Source organism: Odocoileus virginianus, chromosome 1 (genome assembly GCF_023699985.2).
Source record: "Odocoileus virginianus isolate 20LAN1187 ecotype Illinois chromosome 1, Ovbor_1.2, whole genome shotgun sequence".
NCBI classification, from domain to species: domain Eukaryota; kingdom Metazoa; phylum Chordata; class Mammalia; order Artiodactyla; family Cervidae; genus Odocoileus; species Odocoileus virginianus.
This window is the reverse complement of record NC_069674.1, coordinates 53,330,530-53,351,249: the sequence shown is the minus strand read 5'-3', so window position 1 is coordinate 53,351,249 and position 20,720 is coordinate 53,330,530. Positions and strand designations below refer to the sequence as shown.

The 20,720-nt window shown below is 43.2% G+C and overlaps 1 protein-coding gene across 2 annotated transcripts in view; it reads right to left on the bottom strand.

Moving 5' to 3' along the window:
* BMPER (BMP binding endothelial regulator) overlaps positions 1-20,720 on the bottom strand; it is a 251,129-nt gene that overhangs the window by 209,250 nt on the left and 21,159 nt on the right. For both annotated transcript variants that reach the window (XM_070468378.1, XM_070468383.1), the window contains exon 3: positions 6,684-6,783. In XM_070468378.1, coding sequence (XP_070324479.1) covers positions 6,684-6,783 — 100 coding nt within the window. The remainder of the gene's footprint in view (positions 1-6,683; positions 6,784-20,720) is intronic.

Here is a 20,720-nt window from a genome sequence, read left to right as displayed (position 1 = left end):
AAAACTGATCAACCACTTGTAAAAGAATGAAACTAGAACACTTTCTAACACCATACACAAAAATAAACTCAAAATGGATTAAAGATCTAAACATAAGACCAGAAACTATAAAACTCTTAGAGGGAAACATAGGCAAAACACTCTCTGACATAAATCACAGCTGGATCCTCTATGATTCACCTCCCAGAGTAATGGAAATAAAAGAAAAAATAAACAAATGGGACCTAATTAAACTTAAAAAGCTTTTGCACAATGAAGGAAACCATAAGCAAGGTGAAAAGACAGCCTTCAGAATGGGAGAAAATAATAACAAATGAAGCAACTGACAAAGAATTAATCTCAAAAATATACAGGCAGTTCCTGCAGCTCAATTCCAGAAAAATAAACGGCCCAATCAAAAAATTGGCCAAAGAACTAAACAGACATTTCTCCAAAGAAGACATACAGATGGCTAACAAACACATGAAAAGATGTTCAACATCACTCATTATCAGAGAAATGCAAATCAAAACCACAATGAGGTACCATCTCATGCTGGTCAGAATGGCTGCCATCAAAAAGTCTACAAACAATAAATGCTGGAGAGGGTGTGGAGAAAAGGGAACCGTCTTTCACTGTTGGTGGGAATGCAAACTAGTTCAGCCAGTATGGAGATTCCTTACAAAACTGGAAATAGAACTGCCATATGACCCAGCAATCCCATTGCTGGGCATACACACCAAGGAAACCAGAATTGAAAGAGACACATGTACCCCAATGTTCATTGCAGCACTGTTTACAATAGCCAGGACATGGAAGCAACCTATATGTCCATTGGCAGACGAACGGATAGGAAAGCTGTGGTACCTATACACAATGAAATATTACTCAGCCATCAAACAGAATGCATTTGAATCAGTTCTAAAGAGGTGGATGAAACTGGAGCCTATTATACAGAGTGCAGTAAGTTAGAAAAACACCAATAGAGTATATTAACACATATATATGGAATTTAGAAAGATGGTAACGATGACCCTATATGCAAGACAGCAAAAGAGACACAGATGTAAAGAACAGACTTTTAGACTCTGTGGGAGAAGGCGAGGGTGGGATGATTTGAGAGAATAGCATTGAATCATGTATATTATCATATGTAAAATAGATCGCCAGTCCAGGTTCAATGCATGAGACAGGGTGCTCAGGGCCAGTGCACTGGGATGACCCAGAGGGATGGGATGGGGAGGGAGATGGGAGGGGAGTTCAGGATGGGGAACACATATACACCCATGGCCGATTCATGTCAATGTATGGCAAAAACCACTACAATACTGTAAAGTAATTAGCCTCCAATTAAAATAAATAAATAAATAATAAATAAAACGTAAAAAAAGAAGAAGAAGAAATAAGAGGCATGTAAAATAGCTCCCCTTTCTTCATCTAGCCTATATTCTAAATTCAGGTGATCCTATAATTGCAGTTCATCAGCCTGGGGTAAGATTTTGCAAAAGTAGCATCATTCAAGTCTTGATTTGTTGACAACTGTCAGTGCTTTCTACATATCGTTGAAAAAAAAACATAAAAGTAATATCTCGCCCTCAGCTAGGTTCTTTAAAAGGAGCTTGATACCATTTCTCACAAAACTACAGAAAGGGAGAAAAAAGTCCCGTTGTAATATGGGAGAAATCCAGAGACAGGAAAAACTTGGGACAGGAGTGTGCATGTTACAATCTCAAGTAAATAATTGGTTACATGGGCAGTATAGGGGCAATGTGGCTACATGGGCAAGATTTTAAAGCAAAAACAGCTGCAGGGATATTTTCACAAAGCAAATAGCAAAAGAATAAGCACTATTTAATTTCATTTATGTAAAAATTTATGCTCAAAATCCTCCAAGTTAGGCTCCAACAGTATGTGAACCGAGAACTTCCAGATGCACAAGCTGGATTTAGAAAAGGCAGAAGAACCAGAGATGAAATTGCCAACATCTGTTGGATCACAGAAAAAGCAAGAGAATTCCAGAAAAACATTTATTACCTCTGCTTCATTGACTACACTAAAGCCTTTGTGTGGATCGCAACAAACTGTAGAAAATTCTTTAAGAGATGAGAATACCAGACTACCTCACCTGCCTCCTGAGAAATCTGTATGCAGGTCAAGAAGCAACAGTTAGAATTGTATATAAACAATGGACTGGTTGGAAAAGGAGTACATCAAGGTTGTATATCGTCACCCTGCTTACTTAACTTATATGCGAAGTACATCATGTGAAATCCAGGACTGGAAGAAGCGCAAACTTGAATCAAGATTGCCTGGAGAAATATCAATAACTTCAGATATGCAGATGACACCACCCTCATGACAGAGCGAAAAGGAACTAAAGAGCCTCTTGATGATGGTGAAAGAGGAGAGTAAAAAAGCTGGCTTAAAACTCAACATTCAAAAAACAAAGATCATGGCATCCGGTCCCATTACTTCATGGCAAATAGATGGGGAAACAATGGAAACAGTTTATTTTCTTCAAAATCACTGTGGTTCCAAAATCACTGTGGACGTTAACTGCAACCATGAAATTAAAAGACTCTTGTTCCTTAGAAGAAAATCTATGACAAACCTAGACAGCGTATTAAAAAGCAGAGGCACTACTTTGCCAACAAAGGTCTGTATAGTCAAAGATATGGTTTTTCCAGTAGTCATGTATGGATGTAAGAGTCAGACCACAAAGAAAGCTGAACACTGAAGAACTGATGCTTTTAAACTGTGGTATTGGAGAAGACTCTTGAGAGTCCCTTGGACAGCAAGGCAATCAAACCAGTCAATCCTAAAGGAAAGCAATCCTGAATATTCATTGGAAGGACTGATGCTGAATCTGAATCTCCAATACCTTGGCCATCTGATGCGAAAGAATTGATTCATTGGAAAAGCCTTGATGCTGGGAAAGACTGAAGAAAAGAGAAAGGGACAACAGAAGATGGGATGATTGGATGGCATCACTAACTCAATGGACATGAGTTTTAGCAGACTCTGGGAGATGATGAAGGACAGGGAAGCCTGGCATTCTGCAGTCCATGGGGTCACAAAGGGTTGGACACAACTGAGGGACTGAACAACAACATGTAAAATAAAACCACGTATACAAGATTACATATATATGTAAATGTTTGCATATGTAATAAACCGAAAAAGGTCTGGGAAAGACAATAAACTGGTAATAGCTGTTATTTCTTAGAAGATTCAGCTTTATAGAAAATACTTTATTCCCTCCTCCCCTAATGTTAAGTGGGAGAAGAACATAAAGCAGAAATAATACAATTTGATGGTAAGATAGCAATTGTGTGTGCGCTTAGTCTCTTCAGTTGTATCCAACTCTTTGTGACCCCATGGACTATAGCCCATCAGTCTTCTCTGTCCGTGGGATTCTCTAGACAAGAATACTGGAGTGGGTTGCCAAGCCCTCCTCCAAGGGGATCTTTCCTGACCTAGGGATCGAACCTGCATTTCCTATGTCTAATTGCAGAATCCACTGAAGGTGGATTCTTTACCCACTGAGCCACCAAGGACGCCCAAGACATCAGCAAGGTAAACACTTTTACATGGGTAAAAATATAGGAAAAATATATCAATATCAACAATTATTTATTACTTCTGGGTGGTAAGATTATGAGTAATTTATTTTCTGCTTTTCCACAGTTGAGCCTATTTTTAAAAGCTTCTTCTGTGAGCATATGTAACTATTCTAATCAGAAAAATATAAATAAACCAGTAGCTAAGAGCAAATACAACTGTGTTTCTTAAAACCCAGGAGACAAACATTGTATTATGGAGTAGAAATTGAGAAAACAAAAGAGGCATCTTTAAGATCCCCCTCTAGAGCCTGACAGGTCAGATCTACTCAGGAGTTTCTATCAGGAAGGTCCGTCTTGAGGCAGGCTGGGGATTTTGACCTCCCTAGAAGGCCTTGACTTTGCTATCAGAATGAGAACTCAGGGGACTTCCCTGGCTGTCCAGTAGCTAAGACTCTGTGCCCTGGGTATAATCCCTGATCAGAGACCTAGACCCCACATGCTGCAACTAAAAAAAGATTCTTCATGCCACAACTAAGACCCGGCACAGCCAAATAAATAAATTAATTTTTTTAAATGGAGAACTCAGGACACTGAATTCAATGGTCTATTCTTGGGTCCAGTTCCATTTGAAGAGACTTATCTTAAGAGAAAAATGAATATTCAGGAAAAGTATCCCTCTCCCTTGGAAGATCAGGATGATGGGAAGAAAGAATGATGATAAAGGAAACAGCAGGACAAAAAGGAAAGGAGGTTACACACTAGAGCAACCCAAGGTGCCCCCTGTACCATGATAACAGGAAACAAAATGAAAGCCTTGGGCATGGTCCCTTCACACATTCTGCTTCCACCCTGTAGCATCCAATTCATCTCTCACTGGCAAGGCTGCCTTGCAAGATGAAGCTGACAAATCAGCAGTTAAAAAATAGAGAATGAAATGGAAGAGGTTCTTTAAAGTGAATCAACAGTAAATTAGACACACATTAATTCAGCAATGTATTCTTAATTGTAACTACTTTATCTGACCATCAGCTTGGGAGATTCCTAAGAAATTACTATTTCAAGTCTTGCATCCATAGCTCCCCAAAGTCACGTGAGTAAAACATCTGACTTCCAACTCCGTAGGAAAGATGTAAGAAGTAAATGACTGACTACTCCTACTCCAAAAGGCTTCAGAAAACACAGTTATAGTCAAGTCCATTAGGTATTTATAGAGTACCACTATATTTTTACTAATTGAGCAAAGGTTACATGCCAGGCACTGTGCTAAACACTTGGTTTCTCACCATTAGCTACCTCTCCAACTCAATTGCTATCTTCGTTTAACAGGTGAGGGAATGCAGAAGAGAGAGGCTCCACGTCTCTACTTGCTCAAGTGGAAACTTTGAGGTATTAGTTTCTCAGGCTGCTGTGACAAATTATCACAAGCTTGGGAGCTTAAGACAACAGAAATGTATTCTCTCACAGTTTCGGAGACTAGAAGTTTCCAAATGAAGTTGTTGGCAGGACCAGGCTCCATCTGAAGGTTCTGGGGAAGAACCCCCCTGGGCTTTTCCCAACTCTTGGTAGCCACAGACATTCCTTGACTTGTGGCAACACAACTCCAAGCTCTGCCTCATATATTTATTTATAGCCTTAAACATTATAGTTTACTCTTATAATTATAGTCACTCACAAACAACTGTGCATTAATTCTTGACATGTGGGCTTCATATAATAGTGTGTGTTGAAAAGTTCAAACTCTTATTTGAGTATAGAGACTTGGGGGTTGTCACTGGAAATGGTGCTTTAGTTTACCTGGTTTCTAGAGAACTGCTTTTGAGAGCTCTACAGAAGGGGCCCCTCTCTTGCTGCTCCAAAAATGCATTCTCTTCTGTGAGGGTAGAAATCACCCAATCAAGATCTCTTTCAGATGTCCTCAGCCAGGCTGCATATTAAATCCCCCAGGATCTTTTCAAAAAGACAGATGCTAAGCTTCTCTCCCCAGAGCAAGTGAATAATGTGAATCTCAGCAACACAGCCCAGGCATTCATACCTGCTTCTCTCATTACATAGCCACCTCCTCTGTGTGTCTCTGTCTTCTCTTCATATAAAGACCCCAGGCATAATATATTTGGAGCCACCCCTAATTCAGCACAACCTTAACTAATTATATCTCCAAAGATCCTATTTCCAATTAAGGTCACATTCTGGGGTTCCTAGTGGATGTTAACTTTTGGGGAACACTCTGCAACCCAGGATGCATCTCTAGGAGGTGAGAAATCTTTCTGCAACCCAGGACTGTTGGATCTGGACTTGGCAGTGTGACTCCAGAGGCACATCTTGAAGCACTGTGCTCATTTTGATGTCTGCAGGACCACACTACATACACTAGGCATCATCAGAGCAGGACCTGGCTCCTGTCCTGAGAAGCTGACAATCTACTGAACACAAACGAGAGAACGAAGGAGAAAAGGCACATCACTAAAATGTCTGTGTGGCCTTCTGATGCCATGGAAACTTAGCTATGATGAGATGGATGAGGGCTGGGAGACCTTGAGCACAGGCAGCATCTGGGTAGGTTGGGAGGAAAGACCTGAGTGAAGGCAGAAGCAAGGCTGGAAGAACAGGTTCTAGAGAGATGGGCATGCTGGAGAGTCGCATGAGACGGGGCAGAGGGTGAAGGTGGGGGGTGGTGGTGGAATAAGAATATTTTAAGGATGTTTCAAAGACAAAAGGAAAAACTTCAGCTTAATTCAGAAGAAAAAACTTTAATAGGGACCAAAATGATACAAACTGGTCTTAAAGACTCCTTTGGCAGAGGTGGGCAGGGCAAGCTAAAGCCTGGAAAAACTGAGTGTTGAAACTTCTTGACAAAACAGGCTTGCGTGTGTGTGTACCAACATGCAGGGGCATCATGTTTACATCTCTTCTAGGACATTTTAACAACTTGCCTCAGAAAATAAGCCAATGATGCAGATGCTCTCTATGCTTTCATCCCCCACTAGGAGATTCCTCCTTGCCACCAGCCCCCCAACACTCACTCGCTTCCCTCCTGACACCCCCTTGCATCCCAGCCAAAAGCTGAGTGAATAGAAAGGTGAGAGAAAGAAATAAAAACGCCTGCAGGAACAGCCAAAAAAAGGCAGCCAAGACATAAATCACCTTTGCATCGCTCGCAACAGGCTCCCCTCTGCTTGATGGCCAAGGCACAGTCTCTGGACAACACTGGGCACTTCTCTCTCTTACAGGTCACTTCCTTGTTCTAGGCAAAAAAAAAAAAAAAAAAAGACAAGACACATTTGAAATCAGCTTCAAACAGAATCCCCAGAATCCTAGCACACAGTTGAGCCTTTCCCAGCTTCTCTCCTCCTATCTTGCCTTCATCTTCATAAGACAACTCTTGTGATAGCCAGTGAAATTTTGCTCTTTCTGGAGCAGATATATCCATCCAGGAACAGATTGAGGTTAGAGGCAGATGAACAGGGTAGAAAGTCCCTTCTTGACCAGCCAATTTAACATAGATAACCAAACTCCAAGAGAGAGAAGCTTTCTTTTGCTCTACCATTTCTTTCTGGTACACACTATAGAAATGATAATATTTGTGTAAATCATATTTTGCCCATTGGGCTACCTGGGCCAGGACTGCATTGTGAGAACAAAAATATTTGCACACGGCTGTCCAACTATCCTTAATAGTAGAGTGCATTAAAATGCAGCAATCTAAAGTTCCAACTTAAATAATGACAAAGTTGAGTATTGAATCGGCTCAGTAAGAGAAAAAATAATATTGCCCATGCCAAGCAGAGACACAGGCGTCAGTGTTTTATAGCTGTGGGACAGCTGTACTATATTAGCACTTATGCTAATGAAAGTGTGGTGAGTATTTGCATCTTTGGTTTTATCCAGAAAGGTTAGCCGTTAAAATGACTTTGAGAAGATCCAAACATTATGCATTACCTGTTTGCAGAACAAGATGCACATGAACCAAAAATACTATGTCACAACACTTCAACAAGACTGGGACTGGAAAAATGTCTACTAAATGCTGGGTGTTGTGGCTTTCATTCTTATTAAATTCCTGGGAGATAAATATTATCACTCTCTCATTTATGCACAGGAAAACAGCTGTTCTGAGTAGCTCTATGGCTAACTTTGCAGTGGTAGGGGTAGATTTCAAAATTGAGCTCACAAACGTACACAAGGCCCACCTCCTACCTTGAGTTAAGGCTGGAATGACCATGTTCGTCGCCTGATTTGGGGACAGACTAGAGAGGAGCAACTGACCAGCTCTCTTACCTCAAGATGAACACTCCTGGAACATGTGCAGGAGACATGTGCAGGAGACTCAGCCCTGACAAAGACCTTGGGAAGATTCACAAGTGTGCCCAGTAGTCTTCAAAGTCAAGAGACTAAAGAAGATCTCTCCAGTTCTATTCTAGCACCAAGGAGAGATGTAAGGAGTGTCTGTTAAGTGTTTGAGTGTCAGTGTGTGTGAGAGAGAGAGAGAGAGTGGCGGGGGGATGGTATGTTGGGGGCTGGGAGCCCAAATTCAGCCTATGCACCAAATTCCAGCTCTAAATCAGTGCTAAGATAAAATAAGTGTCCGCTAAATGCACCTAGCATTTAGTGGACACTTGCTACAGTCCCAATCTTGCTGAAGTGTTGTGACATAGTGTTTTTGGTTCACATGCATCTTGTTCTACAAACAGGTAATGCATAATGTTTGGATCTTCTCAAAGTCATTTTAATGGCTAACCTTTCCGGATAAAACCGAAGACACAAATGCTCACCACACTTTCATTAGCATAAGTGCTAATATAGTGCTTCTCTCCAATCCCCTGGGAGTTGCAGAGCCTCTCAAGACACTCCCAGGGTCTAATTCTAAAATGAATCCAGACTGTCATCACTTCCCTTTCTGAATGAGCAGAACCCCTGAGAGTCCCAGAACTCCACACACTCCAACTCACCTAACACCTCTCCCCTACAGTGAGGTACATGGAGCTTGGGGATGGGTGGCCCCCGCCATCCCAACAGCTCTATTTCTACATGTTTGTTGTCTCAGTACCCTGATGGCTTTGCAAGGCCACTGAAGCATGGCAATAATGAGCCCACCCCAACCAATGTTGCTCAAACATTCCCACTGGATGTCACACACAGAAAATGACCATCATTTCCAAGGCCAATGGTAAACACTCTGATGGGGTCATCCCAGGATCTGCCTGGCCACTGAAAGAGTGAGCATAAAAAAAAAAAAAGAGTGAGCATCAGTCTTCAGCAATTGTACCCATTCCTGCAAGGCTGGTAGACAGACTTCTAGTTTTCTCGTTTATTGGTTATTGGTGTCTGATCGGAAGGTTTGGTTGAGCTGAGTAATCCAGTCTCCTTTTGTTTCCCCATTTTTGACATCTGTTACGTGATCAGGGTTCTCCTAGAGAATCTCACCAACTCCTTAAAACACTATGGGGCAGTGATGCTCACCTTGGGCTGTTAATCAGAACCGTGCGCAGTTCTGCACAAAGCCTGGCACTGTCTCCCAGCCCCTGAAGCTCAGATCTGATTTCTCTCAGGACCAGGCTCCCCAGATAATCACAGCATGTAGCCCAGGCTGAGAACCACTGCCGTGAGAGGAGTGTTCTTCCCGCCTGTAAGGCCCAGGTGGGCTCAGGAGCTGTCCACAGTCCCAGGGTGAACGGCTGACTCCAACCTGAACCCAGATATCCTGGCTCCGAGCTGGGCAAAGCTCCTTTCCTCACCCTCTCCTTCATAATAAAGGTGGCATCATGACTCACTGTCGGTCTCAGCCCTATGATTTATGTTCATACTTTCTTCTTAATACAAATGTAATACATAGTTATGGTCACCATTCAAATTAAAGGAGTATATTTTTTAAAAAATTACAGTGCCCTTTAGCCACCACCAAAGTAATCGAGAACATCGATCAGGTATATATGCTGCTTGGCATGATGAACATTGACTTAGTTTCACAAAGAGCAGTTACACAAAACCATAGTTTCGATACCAGATGTCCCCACCCGGGGCATTACCTCAGAGCATCTGTTAAATCGGCTTTATGCATTCAGCAAATCTGGCTGCAGCCTTAAGGAAAAGTCACCCCCAAGTGCATCTCCTCTCTGAAAGGAAAACTCCTTAGACCCAAGGAATTAAAAATTCTAAGGGCAGTCAAGAGTGGATGTGAAGTCAAAATTTGGGATCTAATGAACAGGAAGACACACACTCTTACATGTCAGAACTCTGCTAAATTAGAAACCCAGCAGGCAGTCAAAAACCATAGATCTAAGATCCATAATAAATAGCTTGTAATTACAGTTCAGCACAAAAGTTATTTCAACCAGATGGTTTGTAGATTCACATCTGGAATTTTTTGTGTACACAGACACACAGAGAGAACAAACCTAAACCTTAGCTGTAGATTTAGTGAGTTTTCCCCCACTTCTGATAATACTTGGGAGGTTTTTTTTTTTTAATTTTCTACCAAGGGTCATGTTGGTACAGAGCTGCCAGATCTGATCATTTCCCTGATGTCTGGTTGTGTAGATGTGGAGCACAAGCTCAGATTCCCAGGCCCTCCAAGAAATAAAGAAAAACTTCAGAGAATCACTGGTGAAAGGCTGATTCCTCCATCCCCTTAATTGAGTCCAGCAGCTACAGAGTAAATTCAAGCACAGGTTAATTAAGACCACTCACTCTGCTTTCCCTGATTTTGCCAAGGGACAAAAACACCGGTCTTCACACACTAGCTGCTCTGGTAAGAAGGGGTACGCACACAAAGCCATCCCTTCAAGACTCCCTCTCCACCGGCCACCTCATCACACGTGCACCAAGTGTCCTCTGCTCTTACTCAAGATCACGGCTCATTCAGCTCATTTTTTCATTCAAGAAAAGTTTTCTGATACTGATTCATGCTTACTGAACACTTTCTATGTATCAGGCTCTGTGCTAAGAGTTGCATATGCGTTATTTCACAGAAAAATCCACACCATCCCCATTTTACAGATGAGGAACCAGAGTTAGTCAATTTGCCCAGGCCCCACAAGAGGCAGATCTGGAATATTGGTTTGGCCCAAAAGTTCGTTCAGGTTTTTCTGTAACATTGTATGAAACATTGGTTGGGGTGGGCTCATCATTCCCATGCTTCAGTGGCCTTGCAAAGCCATCAGGGTACTGAGACAACAAACATGTAGAAATAGAGCTGTTGGGATGGCGGGGGCCACCCATCCCCAAGCTCCATGTACCTCACTGTAGGGGAGAGGTGATAGGTGAGTTGGAGTGTGTGGAGTTCTGGGACTCTCAGGGGTTCTGCTCATTCAGAAAGGGAAGAGATGACAGTCTGGATTCATTTTAGAATTAGACCCTGGGAGTGTCTCGAGAGGCTCTGCAACTCCCAGGGGATTGGAGAGAAGCACTATATTAGCACTTATGCTAATGAAAGTGTGGTGAGCATTTGTGTCTTCAGTTTTATCCAGAAAGGTTAGCCGTTAAAATGACTTTGAGAAGATCCAAACATGATGCATTACCTGTTTGAAGGCACGCACTTAAATGCTGCACCAGCTATTTCCCAGGCATTCGGGATACTGATAAGAACTAAAGAACATCACAGTTTCAAGGCCCCAGGGGAGACTGGTGCCTTGCATGTGGTTCCACAAACATGAAGTGAGCACTCTGACAAGAGCTGAATAACTCCAAGGTGCTGTGTCATCACCAACCATGAGAAGGTCCACAAACATTGACTTGTTTCTGGTAACAAAGAAAGATGCACTATTTTGGACATGGATAGTTATCTGTGCCTATCACACCACTGATGGCTAGGCTCATATCTCCAAGCAAATCTTCCCCGAGATTTCAGCTTGCATTTGAGTCTTCCCAAATCTATGCCACAGAAATGGTGGTAAAAATGCACTGGAGGAAAATGTCAGAAGATTCTAAAAAACCCAACCTAGTCCATGCCTAAGGATAATAAACCCCATCACATTTTTCATTCTCAGTCTCTGTCTCCCCATGTTTTCCACTTTCTAGGATCAGCAAGCCTGTCATTTACCTGTTGTCAAAGGCATCTGTTTGCATTAAAGCCTTCTTTTGGAAAGACCAAATATATCAAAACTCAAAACACAGCCTCTGGAGGCACATGAAATGAAGTGCCAACAAACAAACATTAAAGAGGGGCAAAAGGAGTAAAAGGAAAAAAAAATTACATGGCTGGCAACAAAGCTCTATAAGGATGCAAGCCAAACCACAGCTCTGGCCACAGCCAACTTCAAACAGGACTCCAGGAGCCAGCTTGCTGTGTCTAAGATCTGCCACTAGGTGGCAGCACAGAGATCCCTGGGCTTAGAAATGTGGCCAGGAGACCTGCCAGTGACTCCAGAGCATTTTTCAGTGTCTGATGTGGAGGGAAATCATCTCTCACTGATTTGGGCTGGGTGGGGAAAGAGGGGATTATAGAAGACAGCAAATCGCCATTGTGAGAATTTCCTGTTTGCTTTCTCAACGAGAAAAAAAAAATGTTTTTGTGATGCTTTTTTTATTTTATTTCATGCCAACATCTTGAAGATATTTTTTTTTTCTGATTCTTCCAGTCCCAATCCTATTATGGACTATGGAAAGTATTACCTGACCTTTCATTTATATTTAAAAATAAAAATGAAAAAAATCTGGAGAAGAAAACACAGCAGCTGATATGATAGAGCGATCAGGGAGAAATGTCAGCTGGCGGATGCTGTATTTCTAGACTATGAAATGGCAACACACATTTCTTGAAATAAGAAGGAAAATGAAAATACTGTGTGCCTTGCCTGTTGATCTTCTCTGTGATTAGCTATATTAGGAAGGTGGCAGACCATCTAGAAGATGGTGTGATTTTTCCCTCCATTCTTGTCTTTTATGAAAGCAAAGCCTGCCTTGGAGGTAAACAGCTGTCATCTGGAGAACTCACAAATTCTAAGTGCCAGATCCTTTTACAGGAAATCAGGAAGGCTGTGAAGTTGTAATATTTTTTTCTGCCCCAAATGAACAACAAAATATGTCAATAAGGCACATGGGCCAGGTGGTATCATTCAGTTCAGTTCAGTCGCTCAGTCGTGTCCGACTCTTTGCAACCCCATGAATTGCAGCACACCAGGCCTCCCTGTCCATCACCAAATCCCGGAGTCTACTCAAACTCATATCCATCGAGTCGGTGATGCCATCCAGCCATCTCATCCTCTGTCATCCCCTTCTCCTCCTGCCCTCAATCCCTCCCAGCATCAGGGTCTTTTCCAATGAGTCAACTCCTCGCATGAGGTGGCCAAAGTATTAGAGTTTCAGCTTCAGCATCAGTCCTTCCAATGAACACCCAGGACTGATCTCCTTTAGGATGGACTAGTTGGATCTCCTTGCAGTCCAAGGGACTCTCAAGAGTCTTCTCCAACACCACAGTTCAAAAGCATCGATTTTTCGGCACTCAGCTTTCTTCACAGTCCAACTCTCACATCCATACATGACCACTGGAAAAACCATAGCCTTGACTAGACAGACCTTTGTTGGCAAAGTAATGTCTTTGCTTTTCAATATGCTATCTAGGTTGGTCATAACTTTCCTTCCAAGGAGTAACATCTTTTAATTTCATGGCTGCAATCATCGTCTGCAGTGATTTTGGAGCCCCCAAAAATAGTCTGACACTGTTTCCACTGTCTCCCCTTCTATTTCCCATGAAGTGATGGGATCAGATGCCATGAGTCTAGCCCCACAGATATTTGTATTTTAATACAACTGTGGTGTTGGAGAAGACTCTTGAGAGTCCCTTGGACTGCAAGGAGATCCAACTAGTCCATCCTAAAGGAGATCAGTCCTGGGTGTTCATTGGAAGGACTGATGATGAAGCTGAAACTCTAATACTTTGGCCACCTCATGCGAGGAGTTGACTCATTGGAAAAGACCCTGATGCTGGGAGGGATTGTGGGCAGGAGGAGAAGGGGATGACAGAGGATGAGATGGCTGGATGGCATCACCGACTCGATGGATATGAGTTTGAGTAAACTCCGGGATTTGGTGATGGACAGGGAGGCCTGGCGTGCTGCGATTCATGGGGTTGCAGAGTTGGACACGACTGAGCGACTGAACTGAACTGAACTGAAGACTCATGTTCATTCTGACTAAGGCATTCCCTGTGTCATCAGCTCCAGTCAGGGGACATATATTCAGGACAGTGACTTGGAGAAGGAGAAGAGTGGCAGTTCTAAAGTAGCCAAACCAAAGACAAGGTCCATGTGCCACTGGACCCAGTGCTGTGTGAGGGAGAAAGAAACCACTTAGCAAGCTTCCTTTCTATGCCCCAGAAATCTCTTGGAGAAAACAAGACACCAGACATGAGCAGGATCACACAACACTGCAGTGTAACTTCTGGCCCCGAGTGAGAATTACAGAAGAGAATTCTACCTTGACTCAAAAGCCATCATGGATGGTGAGCACAAATAAGACAATTTGACCCTTAATCAAATTCTCTTTATTAGAGAACTTGTTTGAAGTGCACACACAATAGTGTTTCACGATTTGAGAGTCTTAAATTTGCTCACAGAGGAAATTTTTTTGAGGGATACAGATGTCTTCTGTCAAGTTTCCCAAGGAAGAAGGTGATCCAACATCAGCGCATGTATTCTCCTTGGAATTCCAAGTCTTCACACACATGTAGTTAAAAAGAGGTCAACTTTTCCTTGAAGTGCCCCATTGTAACCCAATTCCAGCCCCAAAAGAACCAAAATGGAATTTTATGGTACTTTTGTACACCAGTCACAATTTCTCCTAGGCAATCTTATAAAACGTCTCATAAACAGAAGAATAATACTTCATGTTTACATAGCACTTTTCTTCTAAAGAGCTCTGCAGACATTATTTCATTAATCCTCACAGGTTTCCTAAGCTTTGCAGACGGACGAATGGCACAGAATGAAGTTAAGTGTCTCAGGTCCTCAAAGAGCCAGCGAGCAGTGAACTTGGGACCAAAGCCTGGTTCCCAGACTGGGATTAAGGGGCCAGCCAGGGAGGTTAGTTGCTAAGGCACAGCATTAAACTTTATGAGTGTATCATATTAAAATTAGGTTAGCTCCTACATGACTGTTGAGAGTTTAGGACTAGATTAGTATGTAGTTGAATGAGTCTGGAAATTTTCTGGAAAGACAGGCCACCTGGGTCAGACATGTGAGGTCTCCTGTCATGTTCCCTGCCCTGTTAGAAGGTAACCTGTGAAAGATGCCATAGAAGAGATCAGCCAAAACTCAAATAAACAGACCTAACTGCAAAAATTACAGTTCTAGAATGCAGAGATACAGACAAAAACTTAAAGAAAAGACCCAGGGGGGTAGGTATCATTGATACCTGGTTTTGATCATTGAAAAAGTGAAGTGATTCCCTCTGCATACAATCTAGGGAAATCCTGCAAGCTAGCATGAGCCTCCGAGAGGAGACAACACAAGTTTGTACCTGCTCCAGCCGGGCTCCTCTGGATGAAATCTGTTCTTAACCTCTCAGAAAAGAATCAGGTGAGGGAGACTGAGATAGCTCAGTGGTTGCCAATGGCAGTAGTAAACTTGATCGATGATTTATTATTTTAATTAAGCTTGGACTTGCTTGTTCTTTGTTACTGACAGTGCAACTGACTTCTCCATAACTCTTGCACCAAAAGAGCTAAGGGGGCGGAAAAAAAGGCAATTTGGTCCACTCCAAAGCCTTAGTGTACAAGTATGAGGCTTCAGGGCTCCAGGCCATGTTTCTCAGCTCAATGAACATTGAAAAAACACCAACACAACCATTTTTAAGGTGAAGAAAGTGTGTTCAATAGGGAAAATGAACCAAACTTCCCAGCCAAGAGAATGGTTTCCCAACATCTCTTCTCTTTCCCAACTGAGTGAGGTCAGTAGAAGAGGCTGGACACATCCAAGGTCAGTAGAGGTGAGGGGTGTCAATGGCCCTTGTTGTTAATGTAAAGTAACATTTCCAGATTTTTCTGAACCCTCCCAACCCCGACCACTTTAGCAAATCCCTTCAATATCAAAAGCCAGAGCTGACCCATCTCTAACGAAATTATATGAAGTGGCAATAATAGTTTTCCAGGCAGGTTACTGAACTATTAAGTATAATAGCGCCTGACATTTATAGAAAATCTATTATTTGATAGACTGTGCTAAACATGCTTTGTGTATTATGTCCTTTTTAACCTTCACAACAAACCTAAAGAATGCACTGATTTACCCATATTTTATGGGTAAAGCTGGGGCACAGAGAGGTTACTTTTTATTAGTTTTTATTGGAATATAGCTACTTTACAACGTTGTGTTAGTTTCTGGCTATACAGCAAAGTGAATCAGTCATCCGTACACATATATTCACTATTTTCACTTTCCTTCCCATTTAGTTCACCACAGAGCATTGAGTAGAGAGTTCCCTCTGCTATACAATAGGTTCTCCTTCGTTATCCATTTTATATGTAGTTGTGTATATTCAGAGAGGTTAAAAGGCTCACCCAGCTTCACATAGCTGCAGCAGTAATTCAAACCCAGGACTCGCTGAAATCAGAGTCGGTGATTTCATCACTATACCAGCTTGCCTGGTTTAGAGGCTAAGATGAGCCATCTCTTCCTTGCAGCCAACACATTTAAATGCGTGCCTTTGTTAAGCATTTCCCCATTTTAAGACCATTACAAACCTTAGTTTATGATTCTGTTTTGAACACAAGAGTAAAAATAGTGCCTTTTAGGAAAAGTAGATTAAGTCTCTGACTTAAAAAGTCAAAACAAGTGTCAGTCTCTGAGTGCTCTGTCATTTGCAAGTCAGACCAGAGCCTGGACCAAAATCCTCCAAGTCCTCTGGTTTCTTTCATGATTTGGGGGCATGGGGACAGAGTGTTCCTCTCCCAGGAGGCTGGCAGCATCCCACAGCCATACTTTTGGAGTCTTTACGTGAAAGCATCTTGCAAGAATATAGTTGGAGACTTAATGTGAAAGCATCTTGCAAAACATCTCACAATTCATCGCACTCCATCTGGGAGTGTTATTCTTTCTGCCTCTAGTCTAGGCTCAGCAAGCCTTTACCCCAGAGACCTGGACCCTGGCAAAGGCGGCCTTCCCCGGCCCAGCTAACGGCTCAAACTCTGAACAAAGCTGCCCTTGAAGCCCAGCCATTTAAAAGACTTTATGAAGTCCACTGGGGCCCCCCGATTATTTTGCAACAAGTCATATCCCATGAAGAAATTCACTTCTCTGCAACACAAAACAGAGGGAGATTAAAGAAAAAGGCAGAGGGGGTGCAAGGGGCTGGAGAAAAGAAGTAAGACCCCCTGTTGTTCTGTCTGGCCAGAATCGTGTCTTTTAGTGCCCAGATCCTCTACCAGGACGATGTTCTGATGATATATGGCCCTAATACATCACTAAATGACAGTGTTCTCCTGATACTGTACCTTGAAAATATGACACGTGCCAGCAGAAGCAGCGGGGGATTAATAAGGAGGCCCTTTTTATATTTAACTTACCTAGCATTTCAATTCTATTTTAATGGGCTTTAGTTTGTTGGGGGGATTGTTTGGGGGTCCTAAGCCGTTTAAAGATTTAGGTCTGGCTTTTTTTGTCGGAGGTGGGGGGCACCTTTTCAAGGACCTCTCAGAACAAAGAGAAATAGGCCATTAGACTGTCCCAGCCACTCAAGTACAGCTCTGATTTAAAACAGGGCAGTGTCAAACAGCTCCTCATTCTGTTTAATCATATTTTGAACTAGAACCAAAGCATTAGAGAAGGCAGAAGACAAAAGAAATAACCACCAAATAAAAATAGTAGCCCAAAGAAAGTAGCACTGCCTGGTTTTTATTAGACTGTACATCGTATAAGCAAGGGACCTGCTGGCAGCAGCACATTAATGTAACTGGAATGGACTGAGCACAAAGCAGCCAGTGACTGAATGCAGGGCGCCCTGTCACAGCTGCAGCTCTGTGACACCACTCAGGCCCCCAGAAGCAGACTGGAAAATCAGAGGGTGGACCGACTGCATCCTCTTCTACCAGAGGACAGGAGCCAGGTATGTGACCTGAGAGGAGTGATTGTCAGCATCCTCTATGTGGTCCACATTCCCAAGTCACATGATAAATCTATGAAAAATTTTAGATAGTGTATTAAAAAGGAAAGACATCACTTTGCTGACAAAGGTCTGTCTAGTCAAAGCTATGGTCTTTCCGGTAGTCACGTACAGATGTGAGAGCTGGACCTTATGTAAAGAAGGCAGAGGGCCAAAGAATCGATGCTTTCGAAATATGGTGCTGGAGAAGACTCCTGAAAGTCCCTTGGGCAGCAAGGAGATCAAACCAGTCAATCTTAAAGGAAATAAACCCTGAATATTCATTGGAAAGACTGATGCTGAAGCTGAAGTTCCAATACTCTGGCCACCTGATGTCAAGAGCTGACTCACTGGAAAAGATCCTGATGCTGGGAAAGACTGAAGGCAGAAGCAGAAGAGGGCATCACTTCTCATCCGAGGATGAGATGGCTGGATGGCGTCACTTATTTAATGGACGTGAACTTGGGCAAACTCCGGGAGATGGTGAGGGACAAGGAGGCCTGGCGTGCTGCAGTCCATGGGGTCGCAAAGAGTCAGACATGACTTGGAGACTGAACAAAAACAACAATTCCTGAGTCTACCTTTTTCTCCTCAAAATCAAAAGGGATCCAAACAGCTGGGATGTAGGATGAAGTTGGGGCTGCAGAGAAAGCATCCACAGACTGCCACTGTGGGAAGAAGTCAGCGCTTCCCAGGGTGAAGGCGAACAGAGGCTGCAAAGGAACACAGTCTCATGCACAAGCGGCCCAGGTGCCTTTCCCAATATCTTTGACTATTTTACACTACGGGCGCCCTTCAGCACATGACAAGTAATAAATTAGCTTTTTCTCTGACCCCCTCCCCTAAAAAACAAAAAAGGGAGGGGGAGTGAGATTCTAAGAATCTTTTTATGCCTTTCTGGTGAGTTCTTTTGAACTAGCAAGAAGATGGGGCGTCCAACCCCAATGACCAGCGGGATCTTCATCAGAGGGCATCATCAGAGGCACTAGCCAGGCTTCTGAGTCTTGGGACCAGGTGCTGCCTAGGCCAGCAGAGGCACTGGAGGAAGCAAGGTGTGAGGGTTCAGGAGTTAAAGGCAGCAATACAATCGGAGTCATTTCCATGGGAAAGCTCATGATACGGTGTTAAGGAAGGCTACCTGGAGATATTATTTCAGCAGCCCCTTTTCTGACTCGCCACAACGTAACAAGCTGGGCTCCCTGACTACCTAAAGAAACTTCGAACTCAAGGAGCCTTTTAATTGTACATGTAGATGATTGTCTGGGCAGTGGAGAGTGAATGCATCCAAAACATGGAAACTGAGTGTATGTCTTAGGCCCCGGCTGTGTCCTGCAGGGGCATTTGGTGGTGACAAACCACTTCTTCTCAAGACCAGCTTTGGAGGGCTGTCACCCTCTTGTCAGCAGGTATCTCCTGCCTGCACCTTCTACCCACAGTGAGCGGGACACACCAGGTCCTCATCCGCCCCTCATTCCTGTGGGTCAACAGCAAGCCACTGAGCTGATTTTTCACAGGTTGCCCATGAAAGTCCACGTGCTGTGGGGAGCTACAAAAATACCTAACCTTGACAAGTAAATGGAGCTGACATCACAGGGAGCAGGCAGGGCAGAGGAACTGCTCACAGCCCATCTGTCATCTTGACAAAGTAACTTTCTGGTCACTAGTGAGACACTTTTAAAGACATCTGTACAATTGACCTTGACCACCAGCAATCACAGAGGCTTTCAAAGGGACCCCTGGGATGGCAGGCGGTAGAGCTGGTTCTTGCCGTCCCGCCTGCAGATAACGGTGAAGGCTGTCTGATGCATCAGGTGCTGGAAACATCCCTGCTCCTGGACTATATTCACTCTGGTGCTGATGGCAGAGGGTGTCCAGTTAGCCCGAGAAATGGCAGGCAGAGGAACAAGGGGACAGGAGCCCTCTGGCCAGATGGAAATTCACAAAACCGAGAAAGTGAGTCTCAGACAGCATCCCCCATCCAAAAGCAAGCCTGTGAGCTGGGGATGGTCTGACTCATTCACCAGGGCCATTAACAGCCTGTTCTCGTCACCAAGTCTTCCCCAAGGGCCACATGCAGATGTCAGAAAGAACTGGAGAAGCCACAGATTTATTTCACAGATTTAGAATGTAATTTTAATTCACTGGCTTCCACTTTCAGACTCATGAAACAATCAATGAATGCCAATTTTTCATATAATCCATTTATGATTAAGGTGTTATGAAGAAGTAAAAGTGACCGGTCACCCATAAAACACCATTAACATAAACTTGTTGCTAAAAGGATTCACAACACATGCCCCATTTTAAAAAAGAAATGATTGGCCATGATTATTACCCTTCATCATTGGTTTCTCTTAAGGATTTCATCTTAAGACAGCTTCTCCAAAGCTTTAACATCTAAAATAAGACAAAAATGTCAACAGAAGACAAATGGCCTTTAGAAAATGTGACATCGTGGCTGCAAACTTGGGTTTTTCTGCAGGTTAAACATTGGTTCCACAAATTCAAACCTATCTGACTAAAAATGCAGGGGTTTGTTTAACAGATATTGTTGAGGCCCTGTGGAGAGCCAGGCACTGTGCCAGGTTTTTGCTGAGGATAGAACATATGAATCAGATCCATCCTCTGCCCTGGAAGAGATTCCAGTCCGAGAGGGACAGGGGCCAGAGCATAAACACAGCAGAAGCACCTCGCGTGTTGCAACATGAGTGGATGCAGGGGTAGTCATGGGTTAGTTCAGAAGAGGCGAAGGTCTGTTTCAACCAAACTCCATTGCCATAAACCCCCAGAGATCATCCTAGCCCTCCTGGTTCTTCAGACCATACATGGGCCCCTGTATGAGCCTCCAAAAAGTTCCATTATACAATTCTCTCACTGAGACAATTCGACCTACCTAGGTTAGACCCTTGGGATCTGACAAACCACAAAAGGGGTCTCCTTCAATGATGCCATTCCAGTGCCCCCCAAGGTAGGTGCAGCAACGTGGCTGGGCACCACCAACAGCAAAGCAACCCATCTTATGCATACTATGGGAAATCCTTTGCCACTTCTCTCTTGCTCTATGAAACTGATTTAACACCCTTTGCTGGTCTTTCTTCCATCATATGT